Raw genomic sequence first — 23,001 nt, 5'->3', positions numbered from 1 at the left:
CCGGAGATTTCTCTGGGCTTAACTTTTTGAAGAGTTTTAAATCTGTGCTACCAAACTAATTTTTTCATAAATTGTTTAGAATTTGTTTAAAAACGTGAAAACTCACGTTTGGAAGGACAAAATGTATTAAAATAGTTTTGCTAGCATACACTTTTGTATCTCTTTGTAAAACATACATGAAAAATACAAGAAAATGACGAAAGCGAAAAATATGACAACTCTAAATTTTTGTTGTGTCTGCTGTTTTCGGAACATTCAATATACAGTGCTGCCAAGATTTCAGGTTAAGCCCCGAGGCGTTTTTTTTGTCCAGTTAAGACCGGTGGTAATAAAAAACACACCTAATGTTTGGAACGCTTTAGAAAAAAACATTGCATTTTTATGTGAGGTTTCAATTAGCTCCCTTTTTCCACTCATCTTTAATATTCGAGCATGGTCTACTGGTAAGGTGCTGGCTTGGTATGCAGAGGTACGTGGGATCGATTGCTGGCTGGAGCATGTGAAAATAAAAAAATGTGTTCTTTTCAATTAAAATAATATTCCTACCATTTCAGAACAACAGAAAAAGCAGTAGAATTTCCGAAAAAGGAGAAAAAACAAAATGGAAGAAATGAAAAAAATAAAATAAATTGAAATAAAATAAAAAGTAGAAAATGCAAACAGAAAAAATCAAAAGAAAATAAAAAAAAATTAAATAAAATTCAATAAATTCTTTTTTTTATACATAAATTCAACATTTTCTACAACACCTTCAACAACTTCTATTAGGCCTTATTATAACATCCTACGCAGGTGCATTAAATAAACCCTCTGCAGGAGGACCTCCGTAAGACTTGCTTGTTTGTCACAAGCTATTAGCTTGTGGATTACCTGTGAAGGAAAGTATTATGCAATTTCGGTAAAATGCGCCAAAATGATTTGTATAAGACCTGTCCTTCTTGTTATGAAAGCGAAAAAAATAGCTTGCATTGACCCTTATGAAAGCTAAATTGTAACTTGGGAAAGCCTCTATAAGTAAATTAACCGAAGCTTATCCGGAAAATAATATTTCCTCGGTTAAGTTTCTTTAAAAAGTATTCAAACAACTTAGTAGAAGTTGTTAAAAACAACCTCGAACTTCTATAAGCAATTAAATTCTGAAGCAAACTGTATACAAGCTGTATGAAAAGTAATACCTGCGAGATTTAAATTTACAAGAGCCAGTTGGGATCGGTTTTTGGTTAAGAAGCAAAAAAAGAGTGCATTTACGTTATTTACTCACTATATTCGTTAAGGAATGAGCGAAACATAAATTTAAAAAATAAATTTATTTTTATTAAAGCGCAAATATTGCATCTGTTGCCAATCGAATGTAATCAATCAATGTAACAATTGTTGCTGCTATAATTTTAAACTGTTCAAAATGAAATTGCACCACTTGTTGATGCTCCCTGGATGGATCAGTATTTATTACTTTCCGAACATAACCATGAAAATCCAAAGTTTTAGGAAATGTTAAACCAAGATCTCTTAAAAATATATTTTGTTTAAGAAAATAAAAAGCAAGTAGGTCTTATTTGTTATATACCTTTCACAAACAAACTGAAAAACCCAGTATGTTGCCAATAAAATTGCTGTAGGGTAAATTATGGGAAAGAGTATAAAAACCATTATTAGATGAATGACAAAAGGTTTCATATAATACCACATTTTAGGTGCCAATGAATAGGTTTTCCACTGGAAATACAATTTTTAAAGAAATAAACAAAAAACTAACAAACATTCTTACAATTTTGCGACGATGAATTTGTTTGTGCCATGTTTTCCGAATCATTTTAAATTAATTCATTTGAAATTTTGAAGTTATTTGACATACATATTTGTGTTTCTCTAAAATAAAATAAATAAAAATCGTTTTGAGTGTTTTTTTACAGCTACGAGAGAAAGTAACAAAATAAGCGGAAAGGCAAGGAAAATTATTATTAATATGAAACAAGGACCATTTGCTGAATCGAAACTTAAATAATTTATGTTGAACATAAACCCTTATTCTCTACTTTTTGCTTAGCGTAAACTGTCACATAAGGATTTATGTTGAACATAATTGCTTAAGTATCGATTCAGCAAATGGCTTCAAATGGCGCCAAAAAAGCATGTGTGCAAAGGGATAAGGGACTCACTGTTCAACAAGATTTTTTCTACAAGAACCAAAATATACTCTTCTGAAGGTTTTAGAAAGGTGCTGGGGCCCAATTCTGAATTCCTCTGTGTAAACTACAAAACGTGTAAATTGCCTTAAGAACAAGCCAGAGAAAAACTCACTCTTGCGGAATTGGGCCCCTGAACTCGAATCCGAAGTCTGAAATATTCTTTCAGCGTTAGTTTTTGAAATATTACCGTTATAAAATGCAAAAAAACCTTTTCTATAACGGTTATTTTCAAAAAAAAAAAGGAGGCTAATCGATATTGACCATTAAAATGTCCGTTTTAGAGATATGTATATATACAGATGAAACGCGTTCCCGAAGTGATATTTCCAAAAGTTGTTAACTTTTCAAAAATAAGTGCATTAAACTAATATAAGACCCATTTACTTAATTTTATTTATATTTTCTTCTTTTTAATTAATTTGTTGTAATTTGTACATAAAATAATATAAAATTTCAATTACATCAATTTCGTTTTTTAACTCTAATTTTAACTTGTTGTTTTGTTCGAAGAACTAGTCCATTTTCGAAAACAATATCATCTTCTTTTGTCACAGGCAAAAGTTCAAAATTTTTAATGATGTTGGATAGCAATACTTTAATTTCTAGCATTGCAAATTTTTGTCCTATTTGAAAAAAAAGAAAAAAAAAAATTAAAAAATAAGTAGAAATAAAATACAAAAAATGAACTTACCAATGCAGTTTCTTGGACCTGCACTAAAAGGTACAAATGCATACGGATGTCTCTTGGTAGTGTTTTCTGGCAAGAATCGATTTGGATCGAATTTTAATGGATCGGGAAAATGTCTAGGATCACGATGAATGTGGAAAGGATAAATGTTAATATTAGATCCTTTTGGCAAGATAATTCCATTTAAAGTGGTTTCTTCTACACTCTCTCGGGTAATAAATGGTACTGAAGGATAAAGACGAAGGGTTTCCTTGATAACACATTCCAAATACTCCATTTTGTTGAAATCAAATACAGTTAACGATGGAAGGTCATCTGAAAGTCAAATATGGTTAAAGTTGCTATAAGATAAACAAAACTAAAGCCTTACCTAATTGACTAACTTCTGCATAACATTTTTCCTGAATATCTCTGTTTAGAGCAATATTCATCAACGAAAATATAAGACAAGTTGATGTCGTATCATAACCCTCAAACATAAAGGTGTCCACTTCTTCACAAATTCCTTCATGATCAATTAGATCCTTAAGTTCGGCATCAAGAAGTGTATCCAACATTGCATATCGCTTCTTCTTACCCATGTCATCGCTATAAGAATATTGGTTTTAAAAATTCAAACAGAAATCATGGAAAAATCATTTTTGAGAATTTACCATTGTTCATTATTCAAGGCTGTAGTTTTTCTAAACTCTTCCCGTTTCTTTTTCACAACAGAGTTCGTGAAATTGTGAACCTTTGTTAAGTGCTTTGTATATTCATCATATTCTCCAAAAATCTTATAAATCCAATTATAATAATACAAAGGATTTAAAGTCCGCCTTACCAAGCGAGCTTCTAGTTCATTTACATGGTTTCGATATTCATCACCGTCACTCAAATTGTCTAATTTGACTCCCATAGCGGTTTCTGTAAAAACATTATTGTGTTTCAAATGATCAAATATTTTTAAAACCTTTTTTCTTTGAATCTTACCACAGACTGTGTTGAGAGTAAACCTTGGAATAACACTAACTAAAGGAAGTTCTTTGTCAACGTTATTCTCTAAGACCTTAAGGAACTTTTGACTTTCTTCTCTAAAAATATAAAATGCAAATCAGATTAAGATAAACCCAATTTCTTTTGTTTAACTTACTTAAAAATTTCTACAAAAGATTGTAAAACATTGAAATGGAAAGCTGGAGTTAGAAGTTTTCTACGTGTATGCCATTTTTTATCTAGAAAACTTAAATAGTTTAGAAAAAGAAACTCCAACTAAAGTTTATAGAATTGTTAAGGTCTTACCTGTGCTTGTAAGTAAACCAGTTCCTAGAAATGAATGCAATAATGTATAGACTACGCCTTTTGTTAACAACGTTTGACTATTGAGAACATTTTCAGCCTCTTCAGCTCGACAAACATTGTATACTGAACTCTCAAGAAACATCCAAATGAAACTTCTTCCACCAGAATATTTAACACAGCCTTGAATGAATGTAAACATTTCCTCTGAAAATGCAAAGAATAAATTTATTAAAAATGAAGTAATTGTAATAAATATGGTGTGAGATAATACAGGGATTTTAAAGGACAAAAAGCTTATTCTTAATAAACTTCTTTTTCTATCTGTGTAAATTCCACAGTGGCGTAGTGGGGGCTAAGCAAAATTCTGTAAAATTGCCAACACGGTCAAGCATTATTATGCTAATGATGGACATTACGTAAAATATAGATTTTTGTGTCAGATCAACATAAATCATGTGGCTTATGTTGGTATCCCTACTACCAATTTTGCTCCTATAATGCTTAACAGAAGCAACAATTACATCTGTAAAGCTTTATAGAACCAAAATTGTTTGTCGGGATAGTACATATAAAAATCCAGAGTATTCTTATTATTTTTTTAAAATCTGCATCTAACTTGGAAAATGGATATGAAAACGTTCATGCCAAATTTAAAGGTTTTTTGGTAGTAAGTTTTCAAATGTTATAATAATATGGGTTCACAGATGAAAAAGAGGTATAACTTTTTTTCAGAGACGTAAAATGCCTTGATTTTAGATTATTTGGAATCAGCATTAAAAAACACTTTAACATCATGTATCTTATGTGTATATTATGTGTACCATGGTCTATTATTGCTTATTTTGAAAATCTAAATTTCGCGGTTTGACCTTGAAAATCGCGACTGGCGACATAGCTATTATTTAGATTAGTCTAGGATGAAATTATATGAATTTTGTTTTTATCAATAAGCTGAAAACAGTGCTTGTAAAACGAGCTTTATATTTTGTTTTCATATTTTGTTTATTGTACATGGCATTTTTCTCATGTTTTTTTAAAAGTTTGTCTTTTTTTAAATTTTAATTTCATTGAGTCTAATGATGTTTTAATTTTCGTTATGATCTTTTTTAAATGATATTAACATTAAGCAAAATAAAATTTTAGCACTAACCAAAATCAGTCCATTTTTCAAGGTTCTTTTTGTTTGCAAAGTTCAAAGGTTTAGTTTAATTGAGCCATCATAATTTATTTTTACATTCTTCCAAGTACAACTGATGATACTTTTTTATTAGCGGGCAGACCTTTTAATATCATCATGACTTGTAAGTCTTATAGACAAGTAGTGTTGAAGATACTAATGAGTAATCTGTAATGAATAAATTCTATATTACCTACATTTAATGCCAATATGCGGGGTTAATAACTTTTTGGCCACAAGTATTCATTAAAATAAAATTAATTGTGGTGTGACGTACGAATAATTCGCCCCTACATCTTTTTCGTACGCTCTCGGAATAAAATTATTTATAAAAGTGTGGAATCATAATTTTGATTCATCATAACTCATAAGCATATTTGGGTATAAAGATTAATTGAACTTTTCGTTTCAAATTCCGTCGGAGGACTGATAACAAATATTAAAAAAAAAAAAAAAAAAATACCATCAACAAAAAAATTTAAATATTTTTGTTTGAAATGGAGTCAGATAGTTAACGACCCGGCTGTTTATTTGAGTTTGAACAAATAAACAAAATATGAGAATGCAGATTTTTGAAAACAAAAAAAAATTCTTGCATTGATTTATTTCAAAAACTTTATCTAAGGGTATAATCTACTAAGTACATACCTAGTACACCTTTTACTTTTCTGCAAACTCATTGGAAATAATTAATATTGGACAATTACCTTATAACAACAACAAATTTACATGTACTTAAGATACATTTTTACAATTTGTTATTAATTAAGTATCTATCAGAAACAATTAAACTAAACAAGTTCATAACTCATAAAAAGTGTAAACTTTCCGTTCGTTTAATTAGATTAGAATTTAACAGATATAGTCGGTCATAGGGGATTGGGGTGATAAGATGCATTATTATTATGTACGAATTAAAAAATATTTTACCAAATTAAATTTTCAACTAAATTATGTACTCTAACCAATGTTTAATGGAATAAATGATTTAAAAAATCAATTTTACGAACACAGAAAGTATACTCTTTCAAAGTATGTTTTTTTTTTTTAATTTCACAAAAACTGAATTCAATCAAAAACCGTTAACATTCGAGACAACGTATTCCGTCTTTTCGGAAAACGTCTATTGAGATAATTATAAATTATCCTATTAGTAAAAGATTGGAACTACGAAAGTACCTATGTACATTCCTTTTAATTTTTTGCTATTGAAAAAATATATATTTTGAGAATATAAAACTACATTTCTCCTATTGGTAAATGGCTTAAAATTACTAAAACTAACAGATGAGAATAGAATGAGATTGGAACATTTTTGGTGAAACGAGTTGTGATCCAAATTTGGAAAAGAAAGTCGGTTGTTCATTAAAATCAATTTCAATCAGTGAAATAATAAAATTGTACTTTAAGAAAAGATTAAGTTTTGTAAGCAATAAAATTTTATAACTAAATATCGTCATGTGGATAACCATTATTGTTTTCTATAGCTTTTTACGGAATTTAGTCCAAACAAAAATTTGGCATTTTTGTTTGAACTAAAGGCCATAAAAAGCTATATTAAATCAATTTAACAAGTGCAATTAAATAAAGTGCTTATTCTTCTACTTTACTGATTTCAGTCTTCTTCTTCTTCTCCATTATCGACGATAGTCATGATCTCGGATGGGGTCACAACTCTCCCACTCTACTGCTTCACACTACGGCTCCGCATGTGGGGTTCGCCGGGTTGACCTCAGGAAACGTCGGCAGGCTTCTCGGTTTTGAATTGTTCCATGTCTAAGGCCAACTGAATGCAGTTGTCGTTGCATTTGTCTTCTCCATGAGTTCTTAGGCCTGCCTCTTCTTCGCGATTGCGTTGGAACGTCGTAAGCGATCGCCTTTTGAACTGGGTTCTCAGGGTTTCGTCTTTGTACATGACAGTACCAGCTTAAACGGTCATGCTGTATTTTATCCAAGATGGTGTTTTTGACGTGAAGGCTTCCTCGGATTTTCTTGCTTCTGATTCGATCAAGCTTTGATACTCCTGCTGTCATACGAAGCATCTTCATCTCAGCTGCTGTCAGTTTACTCTCATACGTTCTGTACATTGTCCAACATTGTGAACCGTATGTAAGTGCCGGGCGAACAACTGCTGATTTCAGTAGTATACAGAATTTGTATTATAAAACCAATCTTCTTCTTCATTATTTTTTTCTTCACTGCATTAAAATCAAAAATAAAAAATTTCAATAATACTACATATTCAATTATAGCTTTAGCTGGACTTTAAGAGTGAAAAAACTCGCAAGACAAATCCTAAAATTTTTTAAAAATGTTGATACTCTTTTGTCTTTTTCTTAGGGTCTTTAAAACTTTCATTATTAATTAACGATTTTTGCACATTCAGAAAACTAGGGCACCTTCGCATTATCATTTTGTTTAAATTTTTTTTAAATATTTGTTCAACAAAGCTACTAAAATTGAATAATAATAACTAGCTTTTAAAATAATGAACATTATTAGCTGTGTTACTTTGGGGACATTTATCTAATTCCTAGTACTTAAAGTTGTTTTCAATTACTATTAGATCTATTAAAGAAGTAGTTCTAAGCAGCTTTAAATACTTTCTAGGAGATAAATGCGCCCAAAGTAACGCAGTTTTTGAACACAAATTAATTAACATGTACTTAAAATAATGAACATCTCATTATAATAATCAACGGATGGTCACCGTTGTCCGTTAATATGTTTCAATTACAAAACTTTCGACATTGGTTAATTCAGATTAAAAACTAAACATTTGAATTACAGTATTAGTATCACTATAGGTGGTCACCGGCCGGCGGCCGGTGCGACTTCACTTTGTTTTATAACAGATAATTTAAATTGCATATTAAAAATGATGATAAGCTCAGTTAACAACCCCACAATCTATTAAAATAATTCTTATCAGTACAGAAGAGTAAACAGACAAGTTAATACATTACGGTTTGATTGCATTAAAGATAGATGCACTACAATGTTTCTCATAGCCAGTTGATATTGCACAATGCGACACTTGAAGTAACGGTTGATTTCACAGAAATAGCATTAAAAATGTAGGTACCTACTTCAAATTGTAAACAAACACATATCATTTCACAAACATTTTAAATTTAATTTATTGCCACCCGCTCCTTCGTTTGATATTTTTTATGATACGCAATAAACCAAAAGTGCTCTCGTGAGTTCTTTTTTACAAAAATCTAAGTGCGCAAGTCAATATATTCATTCAAAGATTTACTAAACGCCATTGAAGATTTTTATAGGTATCTATTGCATGTTTAGAAAGTTTAACCTTGGCCGCTAATAACATTCAGTAAACTAGATAAAAACTACATAAAGTACATCAATTATTCTGTAATCAAACAGGTCGAGAGAAACAAATTTCATTTTAGATATGTAAATACTTTTGCTTTTTTTGTTTAATGTTAGGAACACACGAACCTGCAGTCAGTTTAAAAACATCAAAGTTATTTCCAAAAATAGTCTTTCCTGGGATAATAGGATACAACTCGTTCAAATCACCTCCATCGATCCGTTTGATTCTTTTACACAAAGCCAAAAAGGAATAGTCCTTATTTAAACGATATATACAAAATACAAAGAGGATAACAAGTCCCAATAAAAGGATCATTTTAAAGAATTTCAATTTCACTTAGAAATAATCCAAATATAGATAAACACAGACACTATGATTGGTCTCTTGGTTGGTCAACCATAGAGAAACCGATTGAAAAAAATCCAAAGTATCCTCAGCATGTGTGCTAAGGGTGAGATCCGACAAAAGACTAAATACTTGAAATGAATGCGAAGCTTGTCGCATGTAGATTGTAGATACACAGAGACAAAACAGACAATTTATAAATCTATTAAAAAAGTAAAGTGCCATCGTTGGGTAGTAAAAATGTGTTTATTGTGGGTCAGTTTCAGTGTTTTTTTTTGTATGAATTATAATCCGATATCAGTATAAAACAGTAAAGACAATACAATATTCTATTATAATCTGTCCACTTGAATTTTGGAATGTGCAATTATTTTGATGCGCAATGCTTTCCTTATTATGTTTTGCACTTTTTGATTGAAAATAACCGACTCTTTTATTTTAAAACAATCAATGCATTTTTTGGTGATTTATTATTAAAACGTGAAAAACTGCACATCTTTTGAGGTTTTGAAATTTTTTAAAGGATTTTGTATTGAATTCCTACACAAATATTGAATTCTTTCATCTTTCTTTAAATGTGGTCATTTTATATCTTTGTCGATATGCAGATGACGTTTTAAATATTTATTAGGTGTATGTAGGAGGAGAGAGTCCCTGATTTGTATGCGAAATAAGTTTTTTTTTTAATTTTATGGTAAGCAGGGTGAGTTTTTATTGTTTTGGAAAAATTTTGGAAATGTCTCAGACGTCTGACTGGAATAGCATACAAATTTTTGAAAGTGGTTCTTTGATGAATAAGCTTTTTGGCAATTTAAGATTTAAGAGACAAGAGAATTATATGAGGCTATGAGAGCAATAGTGGCGTAACCGGTTTTTTTTCAAAAATGAGTTTTTCATAAAAACTTGGTCTCTTAATAGGTGTGTTTTTTTGTTTATCTATATAGATTTTGTGGAAAAAAACGACATCGGGATTTTTGAAATCCATGCAAACATTTGGCACCACTGTACATATACTTTGGCAGCTGTCTGTCAAAAATGTTGCTTTTGTTTTTTTTTTTTTTTTACTCCGAAGTGGGAAGGCCATTACATCCATGTTGGATGCAAACAAAAATTTTCATATGGCCATGGCATCCATGTTGGATTCAAAAAAATTGTTTTTTCACAAAAAACCAAAAATTATCTGTATATTCTTAGCTACATTTTAAGACCATGACCATTAACATTAGTTGCGTCGTTCTTGTGTTATAAGCGTTTGAATGTAGCCATATTGAGTTTTTTTCGATTTTTTAAAAATCAAATGTGAAAACGTTTTTAATTTTATTTCTAATTTTTCGAAAAAACTTTGGTAATTTTATATACATATCTGTTCAACAATCTTATCAGGATCCATTTAAGACTTTTATCTGAAAAGTGCATTGCGTATATCTCGAGATATTAACATTTCAATGCAACCATGTCAAACAAATTTTTGATTATTTTTTACTATGAGAGTTTTTTTCAAACCTCGTTTTCTCCGCTTTTTTTTTTTTGTTTAATATTTTCAGATATTTCTGTATGAACACAACAATTAAACTACCTTGGCACTACTGTTTTTATCGAGAGAAAGTAAAATCTTCATAATTATCTGGATTTTTCAAAAATCTATACAGATAAAGTTTTTGTTGTTTTTAACACGTAAATTGTTTTGATTTCAAAAATCTCGATGTCGTTTTTTTGCACAAAATCTATATAGATAAACAAAAAAACACACCTAATATATCTACTTTATTACAAAAATAGATTTATGCAGCTAGATACACTCAGAACTAGATGGCACTCAAAAAAGTGTTGTTTTGAAAAACCCTGTATCTTAAATCACTCGTAGCTCAAAACTTCCTCTTTGTGGCTTACGCCACTATTGTTCTCATAGCCTCATATAATAGTATCTATGTTTATATGGGTTTGTATTAAAATAATCTTTAGTATGTCACAAAGAGGCCTTATGGCCATGTCTCTTAAAAATTTCTTTAATTTTTCAAATATGCTTAACTATGAACTTTAGTTCGAATCAACTGAGGAATTTAAAGTCTAAACATATTATTCAAAATGTTAGTCACACATTAATTTAGGTGAATGTGAACAAAAACTAGGCAGTTTTTATAGATCAAAAGCCAACAGCAAGTTTTGCGAATGCAGACATAGCCAAAATGTGAGTATAAAGTTTTATGGGTACCCTGATACCAAGTTAAAAATTCGGGAAACATTTATTCGACGTATTATTATGGTTTTCAGTGGTTAAAAACTTAAGATTTGCAATTAATGTACCTAAGATAATTTTTAAAATGAAAAGGAATAGACAATAATAGCTTCATAAATGTAGTTTAAAAATCTTCAAATCTATTTAAAATCATGCCTGATTCAATATATCCTAAACAGTTTGTATAAATAAAAGTTTTCTTATCCTTATAGAAATCGTGTCAGTCTATAGGTACAAAACTACTCGTTTAATGTTTTCGACCACCCTTTGGTCCCCTTTATGAGGTGAGGTTTAATCGTTTAATACCTTTTCCAAAACCTAGAACAATTCATACTCCCAGGCGGAAATGGATGACTGCGCTGCAGTTAAAAATAATGAGAACAAATTTTTGAAATAATTATGCTTTAATGATTTAGTAAGAAATACAATTGGAAACAATTAGTCTGTCATTCAAATCACATCAATTTTCATTGTTAGAGATGTTTTTGGATTTCCTGTTAATGCACTAAAAGATAAACGACCAGTAATATTGCCCTATGAGATAATTTCGCAAATTAAAATCTAAAACCATATAAGAAATTATTCGATTTGACATTTAAAATAAGATTATTTACAAAATTATCTCATATGATATAGGCTGTAGTTAAAACAGGCTATTACTCGTAGCAAGTTGTAATTATCAAATTTGCTAATCCAATTTCCTACTACCAATTCTGTTTGTCATCTGCATTGTATAACTACATAATTATACATATATGGGACTATGGTAGCTCTTATATTAAACATCCATTATTAATGTTTTATTATTTGTTAACAACTTATAAGCTTCTCGTTATCGATATCCTCTTCAGAATTTTTATTGCGTACAAGTAGTGTACGTGACTTTGACTTTTTATGTTAATAAATCCATCGCAAAATTCAATCATTAAAAAATAATATTTTATAACTGATTAATATTAAACTAAATCCTGTTACAATAATTGTATTGTAAAATGAGTTGGCAGTTTTGGTTAGATATGAATAGGTTTTTCCTAAAGGGTCATGGTTTCTGTTCGTATTGAGTAATCGAGAAATTTGACTTTGTTGCCCAATTTTTGTCTGTATTTTTTTTAGATATAGTGACTTGAGGTATAACTATGCCAAGAGATTTAGTTGGAACAAAAAAGCCTTTGATCCTTTGGGGCAAGGATACAAGTTTTACGGTTTTACGAAACTTCATACCGACTATAAAGTACAAATGAAAATTATGAAAAAAATGTTAACAAAATTGACACTTTACATGAGTTTAACATATTATCTCTTATTCTCAGATGGAGACCAATATTAAGTACCTAACTAATTTTAAAAATAAATCATTTGTCCTTCAAGGGCTTTTTAGATTTCGACGAAAGTCCCTGTTCCCATGTAAACGATATATCGTTTGTTTATTTTAGTTTTTTTTATACAGTATAAGAAATTAAAATAATAATAATAAAGGCTTGGCCACACCGGAGGGTATGCGGTAGCGGTACGGGTAGCGGTAACGATATTTGTATGAAAAAAATTCCACATCTGAATGTTGATATGTCAGTTTGAAATTTTTTTCATACAAGTACCGTTACCTCTACCCATACCGCTACCGCATACCCTCCTGTGTGGCCAAGCCTTAATAATCGTTTTTGGATTTGAAAACATTTGTAGTCCAAAATACGCTTGAAACGGAGTCCAAACTATTTCATTCAAATATTATTCATATAGTCATGTTAACTAACAAGTGCAAAAAGCTTGCAGAACTCTAACCCAGATATCACACGTGTCGTGTAAGTTTTATTTATTACATGTTGTTTTACATAATTTTGTTCCACGTGTATCATTCAATCGAGATTGCAATTGAAAAGATCGTAAACCTCTGAACTTAAAGCATATTATATTTAAAATCGTTATTGCTTAAATCATTTATAATCTTCTTTTAACATAAAATCTATTTTTATAAAACTAAAAGATAGTAAGCTTTACAAGGCCGTAAGTTATAAAAAAAAAAAAAACTAAAAAATATATCATAATAAACCTTAAATTTAAAAATGATGTGAAGTGTAACTAATTACTATTATTTTACCATGATATCATAATAATTATATGAATAATAATCATTACTTTATATCGCCTTTCTAAGATCAAAATTAACTAAGTTATTAGTTCAACTTTGGGGTGAATGAAATGAACAAACAAGATTTCAAAAAGATAATTATAAATGAAACAAACAAACACTTATTACGAAAAACAATTAAAGACTAAAGACAAAACATTTATATAGCTGTTGACAAAATATTAAAATAAAATGAATAAAAAATAATAATTCATATAAGTTAAAATAAGGACTGCAATTATTGTATTGTTTTTTAAAAACAAATTAACAGCTTTCTACCATATTTGTATTTATTTTAAATTCCGACAACAATAACTGTAACAAACTCTTATTAGTAAGCAAGTTATGGGCCTAATTAGCTTTGATTAATTGTCAAAAAATTCGTGATAATGGTTCATTTTATTAGAAAGCGTTTATAATGCTCATGTGGGCAACATTTAATATTGGACTTAGAAATGAAAAAATCATAACCAAGAAACTACAGCCGCTTTTTTCTTCTATAAAAAAATATTCCCCCATATGTGGTAAGGGGTGCGATAATCCGAACCCGAAAAATCTTATTTCAACTGTGTTTAGATAAACATCGATACCGGTTGTCCCGGTGAAATCACGAGTCACCTTGGTGAAATCAAGGGTTGCGTGATAGTAACAACAATTTCGTATTTGAATTTTTAACTCAAAGTGCTATTTGTTTCTATAAATCTGCTATACTATCTTAAATAAGGAATTAACAATAAACGCTGATATGATTTTTCTAAGAATATTCTCTGGAGTCTCTTAAAGTGTCTTTATAGGTGCGATATAAAACTCTCTGTAAAGCTTAGTACGCAACTGAAGCGAAACGAAATTTTTCATACAAAAGCTTCGTTCCTTTGGAAATATTTATCTACTGCTTAGTACTTAAAACTACTTTGATCTACTTTTGCTATACTGAAAAAGTAGTTCAAAGCAGTTTTAAGTACTAAGCAGTAGATAAATATTTCCAAAGGAACGCAGCTAAAAAAAGCATAACTAAATCTTGAACGAAAATTTCGTTTTTCAAAACGCAGCTCTAGGCAAAAATTGGAAAGTTTTCACTCATATGTCACTTTTTTCACTGTCTGTTTTTTTTTTTGTTTGTGTTATTTCTTGTGTTAAAATTAATTTCTTTTGTTTTTTCTTGATTTAAAATTAGTTTGTATTTTTTTTATTTTGGCTTTGACAGAATACTCGATGATATTTTTTCGTTATGCCGACTTTTCACGAGTCTATTTTCGCCGTGCGGCAAAGCTTTTTGACGTAAGTCGACTCGTGTGAACTAAAACCGCAGGTTACTACAGTGACAATCCACATAGAAAAATCCTAGTCGACTTTAGCCGTGAGATATAACGTGCGGCTAAAATTGACTCGTAAAAAACCGGCATTAGCATTTTCACTGTCGATTTTGGAGACTTGAAAATTTTTCGTTTTGAATACATATTCTCAGGTATTCTATACAATGTTATATATAAGTGTCACACTATAATGATGTTGGGAAGTTTTTATAGTACTAAAAATGATATAAGTTTTTGATTTTTATTCACACACACTCAAATTTTCAATATAAATACAAAACAGTACAAGTCGCCTTTTTGATTCTTACAAGTTTTATACTAGTTTTTTCAGGAGTGAAATTAATCATGATGAGAAGCTTCTCAGGATCAGGCTGTCACCCTAGCGTCACTCTTTAAAAATCGGCTTCGAAGCCTAGTACGCTTCAAAGTCGACAACGAAAGTGCTAACGAAAAAATATCATCGTTCATCGAGTATTCTGTCAGTCAATATGAAAAAAAAAATCTAAATTAATTTCAAATAAAAAAACAGCAGAAAATAATTTTTAACCTAAGAAATAAATGAATTAAAAGTGAAAAATCCGTCAACACTGCTCTTCGAAATGGACAGGACAATTAAAAGTAAGTGAAAAATGATTGAAAACTGTCCAATTTTTCCCTAGAGCTGCGTACTAAAAAACTCAAAGCAAAACGAAATTTTGCGTTCAAGATTTCGCTATGTGTATGAAAAATTTCGTGTCACGAATAATTTTAATTATAAATACAATGGAAAATTTATCGTTTGAGTGTTGTTAGTATTCAGTCAAATCTAACGGCCATATTATTCACTAGTTTAAAAAATACATCTCGATGTAAAGAAATTGAAATGTCCAAAATAAATCCAAATCCATAATATTCATCAACCGCGTCATTGTGTGTACGCCTTCATTCGTTAAGACTAAAATTACTATCTGGCAATGCTTTTCATTCGAGAAATTTTAAAATCGAGTCTCGTTTTATACAACTGTCAAAATTTTGACACCTTCATTTGACATATCCGAGATTTCTCGATTCTTTTCTTCTCCCAAAATCGCGCTGATAAGCATGGCGGCTGCTGCACGGGGTTTTGTTAGTTTTTCGAAACATTCAAAAATTCTACAATGCGGAAAACTACAATCGCTTCCAAGTCGACAAATAACAACATCAATAACATGTTGTAATCATTTTGAATATTCAAATCAACATGTCTTTTCTGCAAAACATTCAACAAAATCATGTAAGTTGCTTGAAACTTTTTTCCCCAATTTCATCAAAAAGTTACATCATTCCACAACCGACAAAAAAAAACCTCTCAAATCATTTGTCATTATTTTTTGAATAAAAATAAATAATTGTCATGTAAAATATTTGTTTTATTTGATCCAATATCATAACATTTGTTTTGTAAACGATCTTTTTTCGCATGGCAAAAAAAAGTTTCTTCAAATTTCTAGAAACAACTTTGCTTTTTTCTTGATTTGATTGCAGTACTATCATCGACTGGCTCCCAGCCAATAACAACAATCATTCGGTCGTTTCATCGATCCGGCAGATTGAATAAGTCAGATTACTATCAAACTTTGGGCGTGCCTAAAAATGCCTCCGCCAAAGACATCAAAAAGGCTTACTATCAATTAGCCAAAAAATATCATCCCGACACAAATAAGGATCCGAATTCTGGAAAAAAATTCCAAGAAGTATCGGAAGCTTATGAAGTGTTGAGTGATGAACAAAAGCGCCGAGAATACGATACTTATGGTCAAACTACCGAGGACATGAATCGTGCCGGTTATGGTGCCGGTGCCGATCCTCGAGGACCGCAGGGTTTCTCTCAGAGTTGGCAATTCCGATCGACAATTGATCCGGAAGAGCTATTCCGTAAGATATTCGGAGAGGCTAATTTCCGTTCGAATAATTTCGAGGAATTTGCCGAGTCACAATATGGTTTCGGGTCGGCTCAAGAAGTTGTTATGGATTTGACCTTTGCTCAGGCAGCACGAGGTGTTAATAAAGATGTTAATGTTAATATTGTTGATACTTGTCCAAAGTGCAGTGGGACTAAATGTGAACCGGGGACAAAGCCAGGAAAGTGTCAGTATTGTAATGGTACTGGCATGGAAACTATATCGACTGGGCCATTTGTGATGAGGTCGACATGTCGTTATTGTCAAGGGACTAGGCAATTTATTAAGTATCCTTGTGTTGAGTGTGAAGGAAAAGGACAATCTGTAAGAAGAAAAATAGATTTAGTTGTGGAAATGTTATTAATGTGATTTGATGGTTTGTTTTAGGTTCAAAGGAAAAAAGTTACTGTTCCCGTACCTGCTGGAGTTGAAAATGGGCAAACTGTACGATTAGCTGTTGGACGAAAAGAGATTTTCATTACTTTCAGGTGAGTTTCATTTAGTAATTACAATTTGGATTCCTTTTAAGTTTGATTATCCCATTAGGCGATTTAGATTAGGGCCATGGCGAGACCACGTTTTCATTCTCATTCCTTGTGGTCTCTATTTTAATAAGATTTTCATCGAAAAGTGCCTTTTTGGCTCTCATTTGCTGTTGCATTTTTATGTTCCATAAATTTTTAGAAAACTTGGTCTCCCTAAGTCACATTAAATCTCATGTTTTCAGATTAAGTAGTCACCGCAGATAAGTTTTCTTGTTGTTACTTCCTCGCAATTTTGTGGTTCTATTAGAACATATTATTCCAACCAGTTAACTGTGGGCTAGAACGCTATTTTAGCAGGAATTAATTAAAAAGTCAACTTCTTCCAATATTGCTAATTTTAGTCTTATTCGATAGATAAATCGACTATAATTGTTCATTCAAAATTGAGGTCAAAACATTCAATTCCTACATAAAAAACAATCAAAAAGCAAGTTTTCAAAAAAAAAAAAAAAAAACAAAAAAGGCCACTTTTACCTCTATCCAGATATTCGTTTACTGAGTTTGTTTTAACGGATCGACTGAGAAAATGTTGGTAGTTTATCAAATATAGTATTTGATAATAAATTGTTATTATATTTAACTTTTTAACAAAACATTTTAACATTTTAAAGAAAAATATGTTACTAGCACCGATTTCAACAACTTTTGTTCGCCTTTAATAATACCATTTTAGATTTTGATGCGTTCAAACTTTAAATAACTCATTTTTTTTTTTGTTTTTTTACCATTAATTTCTGTTGTAAATTGAATAACATAACATTTCGTTTATTTTTGCTGTTGTTCTTATCTTTATCTGCCGTAACATAAAATTATCATTATTACATAATTCGATATCATCTTAACGGCCTGAACTGCAATTTTAGACTATTTCGAGAATTTCTATAATTAATTCCAGCTAAAATAGCGTTCTAGCCCACAGTGCAGTTTGGCGATATCCATACTGACAATTTTAAATAAATTTTGGTAGGCATACGTTCATCTTTTAGGAGACATTCTGACCGCTGAAAAACATGAATTTCAATCAGGATATGATATTTATTCTTTTAATAGACGATTGAAAAATCAGACCTAAATCATAAAACAAAGAAGAACTTCGAAATTCTATCTACTGGATGTCCTTATCTGTGTAATGATTTTCATATTAAAAATTTACGCAATTGGCCTGTTTGTTACAAGCCCCAAAATAAAAAATATATCACAGAAAAAATATATAAATAGAAGAAGATAAATCTTTGGGGCAATAAGAATTGCAGTTTGAGAAATGAATGCAAATCGGTAATTTTTTTGAGAATAGACCCGCTTATTTCTATATAAAGTTGTTGGTGCAGTTGTCTCAGATTTATGTACTTGATCTGAAATTAAAGAGAATAAAAATCTTCTCTATCAAAAATCTAAAAATGCAATTTTGTGTCTTTAATTTTAATTTATCATAGAACTTATTAGAAATGTAAAAAAGAATTAAAAATTGTTTTTAAAATAACAAAACATATTTTTAAATTGTCTTATTTTCCAACTAAGTACCTATCATTTAAATTTTTTTAAGTATAAAGATTTTTTAGAGTTTTTTCTTGAAAATTGTAGGAATCATTTAAAAAAAAGTTTTTTTTTTATAAAAATTTTCCAAAAAAATTTGGTATGCTATTCTTAAGAAATAATTTTTCAGCGTTGAATTTTTTTTAAATTCAACGCTGAGAGTTTTGTAATCCAGAAAACGTTTCTATGATAGTCCAAAAAACCCAAAAATATTTTAGATTTTTTATTTGCCACAATGTACATGTGTTTTTTTAAACCAAAATTTTAGAGCCGTTTTTGATAAAAACAACCTTTTTGACTTTTGTTGTACGGCAAGAACAGTTACGTTTTGTGTGAGTAAGCAAATGGCTTGACCGTTTAATATCTTTGGTATGTTAATTTTGTCTCCGCTCCAAACAGCAGAATAAATATTACAACATTAAAAATATTCGAAACGAAACAAAATCATTAATTAAATTAATTTTCTCATTGATTTTCGATGATAACTGGAGAACGAATTGACTGACTGACTGAAATTAAAAAAAAAAAATGGTTTTCCATTCGTTATCAGTATTAGAAAAATTATAATTAAATGTTGATGTTGTCCATGATTCAAGATTTATTTACATACGATAAATTGGTGGAAATGGTTCGATATAGCAAGGTACTGAAGTTTATTATTTATGGGACTAAAAAACATTTTTTAATCATGTCGACTGGCATAATTTAACCGTTTTTATAACTATCTTATATTCGTTTGAGTTGGTTGGTTTGGAAGAGTTTTAGAGCCAAGAGTTCATAACACCCTACCTTCAACATAAAAAAAGTTGCTGCATACCAAATTTTTTTTCAACGTTCTAATCGATTTAAATCATTTTTTTCAACTGCTTGAATTCAACTGAATTTTTTTTTTCTTTAACTTGTAGAGTTGAGAAGAGTAAATATTTCCGACGTGATGGTGCCGATGTACATACTGATGCCACAGTATCCGTATCACAAGCTATATTGGGCGGAACTATTCGTATTCAAGGAATATACGAAGATCATGTTATCAATGTAATTAAACTAAAAATTACTGATCTTGTAACAATTTTCTGACCTTAAATACTTTTAATTAATTTAATTTTAGATTGAACCCGGTACTTCATCACATCGCACGATCTCTCTACGTGGTAAAGGCTTAAAACGTGTCAATGCTTATGGACATGGTGATCATTTTGTCAATATCAAAATAGATATTCCCAAATCTTTGTCAGCAGAACAAAGAGCTTTAATACAGGTAAAATGAAATTGTTTAGCTTAATTTGCTAGATTAAATTTAAATTTTATTGCAATTTCTAGGCCTTTGCTGAATTAGAAAAAGACACACCTGGACAAATTAATGGCATTACACAGAAAAAAGACGGTAAGTTCTACCAATCATCATCACAATCGCAATCGCAAAGTGAAAAAGAAAATCTTTCGAGTAAATTTACGCAAGGTGCAGACGAATCGCATAAAACCTACACCGAACACGATGATAGTGCATTTAAAGAAAAACCCTTCGGTTCGCGAGTGTATTTTGGAATAGGCATGCTAATTGCTTTTGCAATTGCATTTTACGCTATAAACAGCGGTAATATGACCGATAATTATTTGGAAAATGGACGCTTAGAGAGTTTACGAAGAAAACAACTCGATCAAGCATTGGAAGAGGAGAGGGAAATGCTTATGCGTGAACATCAGCGCAATCAGTCTCGACAAAATTATGAAAGTCCATTTAAATCGGCTTAAGAGCGAAAAACTATTTAAATTGATAAATTAAAAAACAAAAATTTGATGTTTATTTTGTATGTGAGGTGAATACGGTTTTTTTTTAATTTGTTGCGATTTTTTAGTAAAAATATTTATAAGACTTTTTGAGGAGTTTGATATATTTATGCATAAAGAATTTATTCAGATTGATTTTTCTATTCTAAGTTTATCTAATTGAATTACAAAAAGGTATATAAAATATTTCCCTCCTCCGAAAATTAGATACGTACAATCTTTCAGATTTTTTTGCTTAGAGTCAATATTTTATGTAGGTAATTAAGCATATTTTCATTTGAACTTTTTGTTGAGAAAAAAATTGATTACATTTGGTTAAATAAAATAAATTCCGAAGTAAAGTCTGCCGGTAGCACCGATTCCTATTTAAGCCGTTTAGATACAATAGAACATTTTGGGTTTAGTTTTTTTTTACTGAATCTCAACTGACACTGAAGTAGGTATCATATTTCCAGCCTTCGAACCCCTAAGTGCTGTTGGCTAGATAAAAAGTAGATATTGAACATCATCCATGTCGATAAAGTTGGCAAAGGAGTTGAGGAGTACATTATCTTTTTTTTTCGATCATTATCATAGTCTTGTTAGGTTTCTTGCAATCGTTTAAAAGCAAACATATAGCCCTTAAAAAAACCGCTTATTGCGGAAAAAATAACTTTTTATTTTTCAAAAAAGCCTTCTTTCAGCTCTGTACATATCGTTGCATGGGGTCGTTTTTGTTTTTAATCCGCATCAAAAAATTGACTTCGATTCTCCGGGAGAAGTCCACTGCTTTGACTGTTGTTAGGCATCTGTTGTGTGGTGATGAATCCATGCTCCATTAACGGCCACAAATCGGCGGATGAACTCGTTTAGATTGCGTTAGATTAAAAGTAGAACCAAAATTTGTGCACCGGTTTGGTGATATAAGGCTGTGTCAACTAAACAGATGCTTCTGAAGCTTTATTCCCTGAGTTTTTTTGTTAAATGTTCTTAACACATCGGGATTGAGAGTTCTGCAGGGATATTTGATGGAAACTCTAACTAAACTTTAAATTCAGGACAAATATTCCATTACAAAATATTTCTATCTTTTTATTTTATATATGTAATGTTATTAGCATTTTTCTTAATTATACCAATTTGTTTTCAGTTTTAATCATTAATGGTGCAGTTATCTCTCAAATGCATAAATAACACCTGAGAATGTTTTTCTATAAAAATTCTAATAATCTGACGAAAATCGATATAGACAGTTTTGTATGTTTCTTGAGTTCTATGCGATTTTCTCAAAAGTTTAAAGTAGTATCGTAGGATCAGATGTTTTCTTTGGCCTTTTTGTCAGCATCTTCCAACAGCACTATCAGATTCATTTAATATTCGCTTCAGTTAGGGATATGAAAAGACTTGCGGATAAAATATTTTCCTGAATAAAATCTAATCAGCATAGACGTCTAAACTTCTATAAGGTTATTTTTATCAACCCCAAACTACCAAATAGGTCACAAAAACTCAAATTAAAATTAGTTTTTGTTTATTTTCTCGAAAGTATCTTTTAATCTTCCCTCCCTAGACATTAAACTCCACTTTTTATCACTATTAACCAAAATAAGACGGAAAAAATCGTTCTTTAGTTTAGGAAGGGATAAACGCTACATTGAATACGACTTTATTCTAGGTTCGTAATCAAAAGTAGTATTTTCTGTTAAAAAATGTTTGCATGTTGAAATTAAAGTTTGAAAAACCTTCTTTACCTATAAAAAAAACTCAATTAACGCCCATATTCCATAATAACCAAAGACAACCCCAAAATCAACATCACTTTTGTTGTTTAAATATAAGAGTATTTAAATTCTGGTCTGCACTTTGCGCCCCCCAAATTGTTTAAATTGAATTTTGAATTTATGTTGATATAATTTATTTAACTATTTAAAAAGTCTTATAATTGTTTTTATTAATATTATTCGTTTCATTGAAGGCAAATCAAGTTGAAGTATTTTTCTTGCCAGAAAATAAGCCCAAATTATCTAAACCACAGACACAAGTCAAGTACCTACTATTTTATTTTGTGTTTTTGTTAAATTTACTTCTTCTTCTTTTATATTTATAAAAAAAAAAAAACATTATACAAAATTATTAAATGTTAATGTAAATAAAAGCTTCAACTAGCGAAATAAAAAAATGATAAATACAATTATAAGGCTTTGATGAGTTTTTATTTTCTTTCTTTAAAAAAAATTTCCCTTTTTATAATTTATTTTCAGGAACAAAAGAAAACACAATAGATCCAAATAACCTTACAGAGGCTATAAAAATGGCTTTAAAAGCTCAAAAATTATCTGCTGAAAGTGATAAGAAAGAAGAACCTGCACCTAATCAAGATGAAAATATTGATAAACAGAACCAAGATAAGACAGAAAATAAAGAACAAAAAACAGAAGAAAACCAACAACAACAAGAAGATACAAATAAACAAGAACGAAGTAAAATGTAAAAAAACTATTTGTTCAGAGAATTTCCATAAAATAGTTCGTCTTCTTGCTTGA

At 30.2% G+C, this 23,001-nt stretch overlaps 3 protein-coding genes across 5 annotated transcripts; 1 reads left to right on the top strand and 2 right to left on the bottom strand.

Annotated features, from left to right (window-relative positions):
• Nucleotides 1-1,292: 1,292 nt before the first annotated feature.
• LOC129920403 (uncharacterized) lies at nucleotides 1,293-2,053 on the bottom strand. The gene is made up of 3 exons (XM_056001672.1): nucleotides 1,769-2,053; nucleotides 1,568-1,716; nucleotides 1,293-1,508 (listed from the first exon to the last, which is right to left on the bottom strand). Exons 1-3 carry the CDS (start codon nucleotides 1,811-1,813, stop codon nucleotides 1,316-1,318), a joined length of 387 nt encoding a protein of 128 aa, XP_055857647.1. The 5' UTR covers nucleotides 1,814-2,053; the 3' UTR covers nucleotides 1,293-1,315.
• Nucleotides 2,054-2,554: 501 nt separating this feature from the next.
• Nucleotides 2,555-9,197, bottom strand: LOC129920386 (probable cytochrome P450 4ac1). The gene is made up of 8 exons (XM_056001671.1): nucleotides 8,801-9,197; nucleotides 4,159-4,362; nucleotides 4,010-4,091; nucleotides 3,850-3,950; nucleotides 3,531-3,783; nucleotides 3,248-3,465; nucleotides 2,881-3,192; nucleotides 2,555-2,812 (listed from the first exon to the last, which is right to left on the bottom strand). The coding sequence occupies exons 1-8, from the start codon at nucleotides 8,988-8,990 to the stop codon at nucleotides 2,652-2,654; spliced, it is 1,521 nt and encodes a 506-aa protein (XP_055857646.1). The 5' UTR covers nucleotides 8,991-9,197; the 3' UTR covers nucleotides 2,555-2,651.
• A 6,536-nt stretch (nucleotides 9,198-15,733) lies between these two features.
• On the top strand, nucleotides 15,734-23,001 carry LOC129921542 (protein tumorous imaginal discs, mitochondrial). 3 transcript variants are annotated; one of them, XM_056003424.1, is made up of 7 exons: nucleotides 15,735-15,946; nucleotides 16,198-16,937; nucleotides 17,001-17,101; nucleotides 19,597-19,726; nucleotides 19,800-19,949; nucleotides 20,012-20,075; nucleotides 22,720-23,001. In XM_056003424.1, the coding sequence occupies exons 1-7, from the start codon at nucleotides 15,775-15,777 to the stop codon at nucleotides 22,947-22,949; spliced, it is 1,587 nt and encodes a 528-aa protein (XP_055859399.1). In that variant the 5' UTR covers nucleotides 15,735-15,774; the 3' UTR covers nucleotides 22,950-23,001. The 3 variants fall into 3 exon arrangements, with proteins under 3 accessions (XP_055859398.1, XP_055859399.1, XP_055859400.1); XM_056003425.1 differs by lacking the exon at nucleotides 22,720-23,001 and adding an exon at nucleotides 22,434-22,655; XM_056003423.1 differs by lacking the exon at nucleotides 22,720-23,001 and having other exon boundaries at nucleotides 15,734-15,946; nucleotides 20,012-20,489.

The sequence above is a fragment of the Episyrphus balteatus genome, chromosome 1 (genome assembly GCF_945859705.1).
Source record: "Episyrphus balteatus chromosome 1, idEpiBalt1.1, whole genome shotgun sequence".
NCBI lineage: Eukaryota > Metazoa > Arthropoda > Insecta > Diptera > Syrphidae > Episyrphus > Episyrphus balteatus.
Note: the sequence above shows the minus strand (reverse complement) of the source record. Positions and strands in the feature narration are given on the sequence as shown.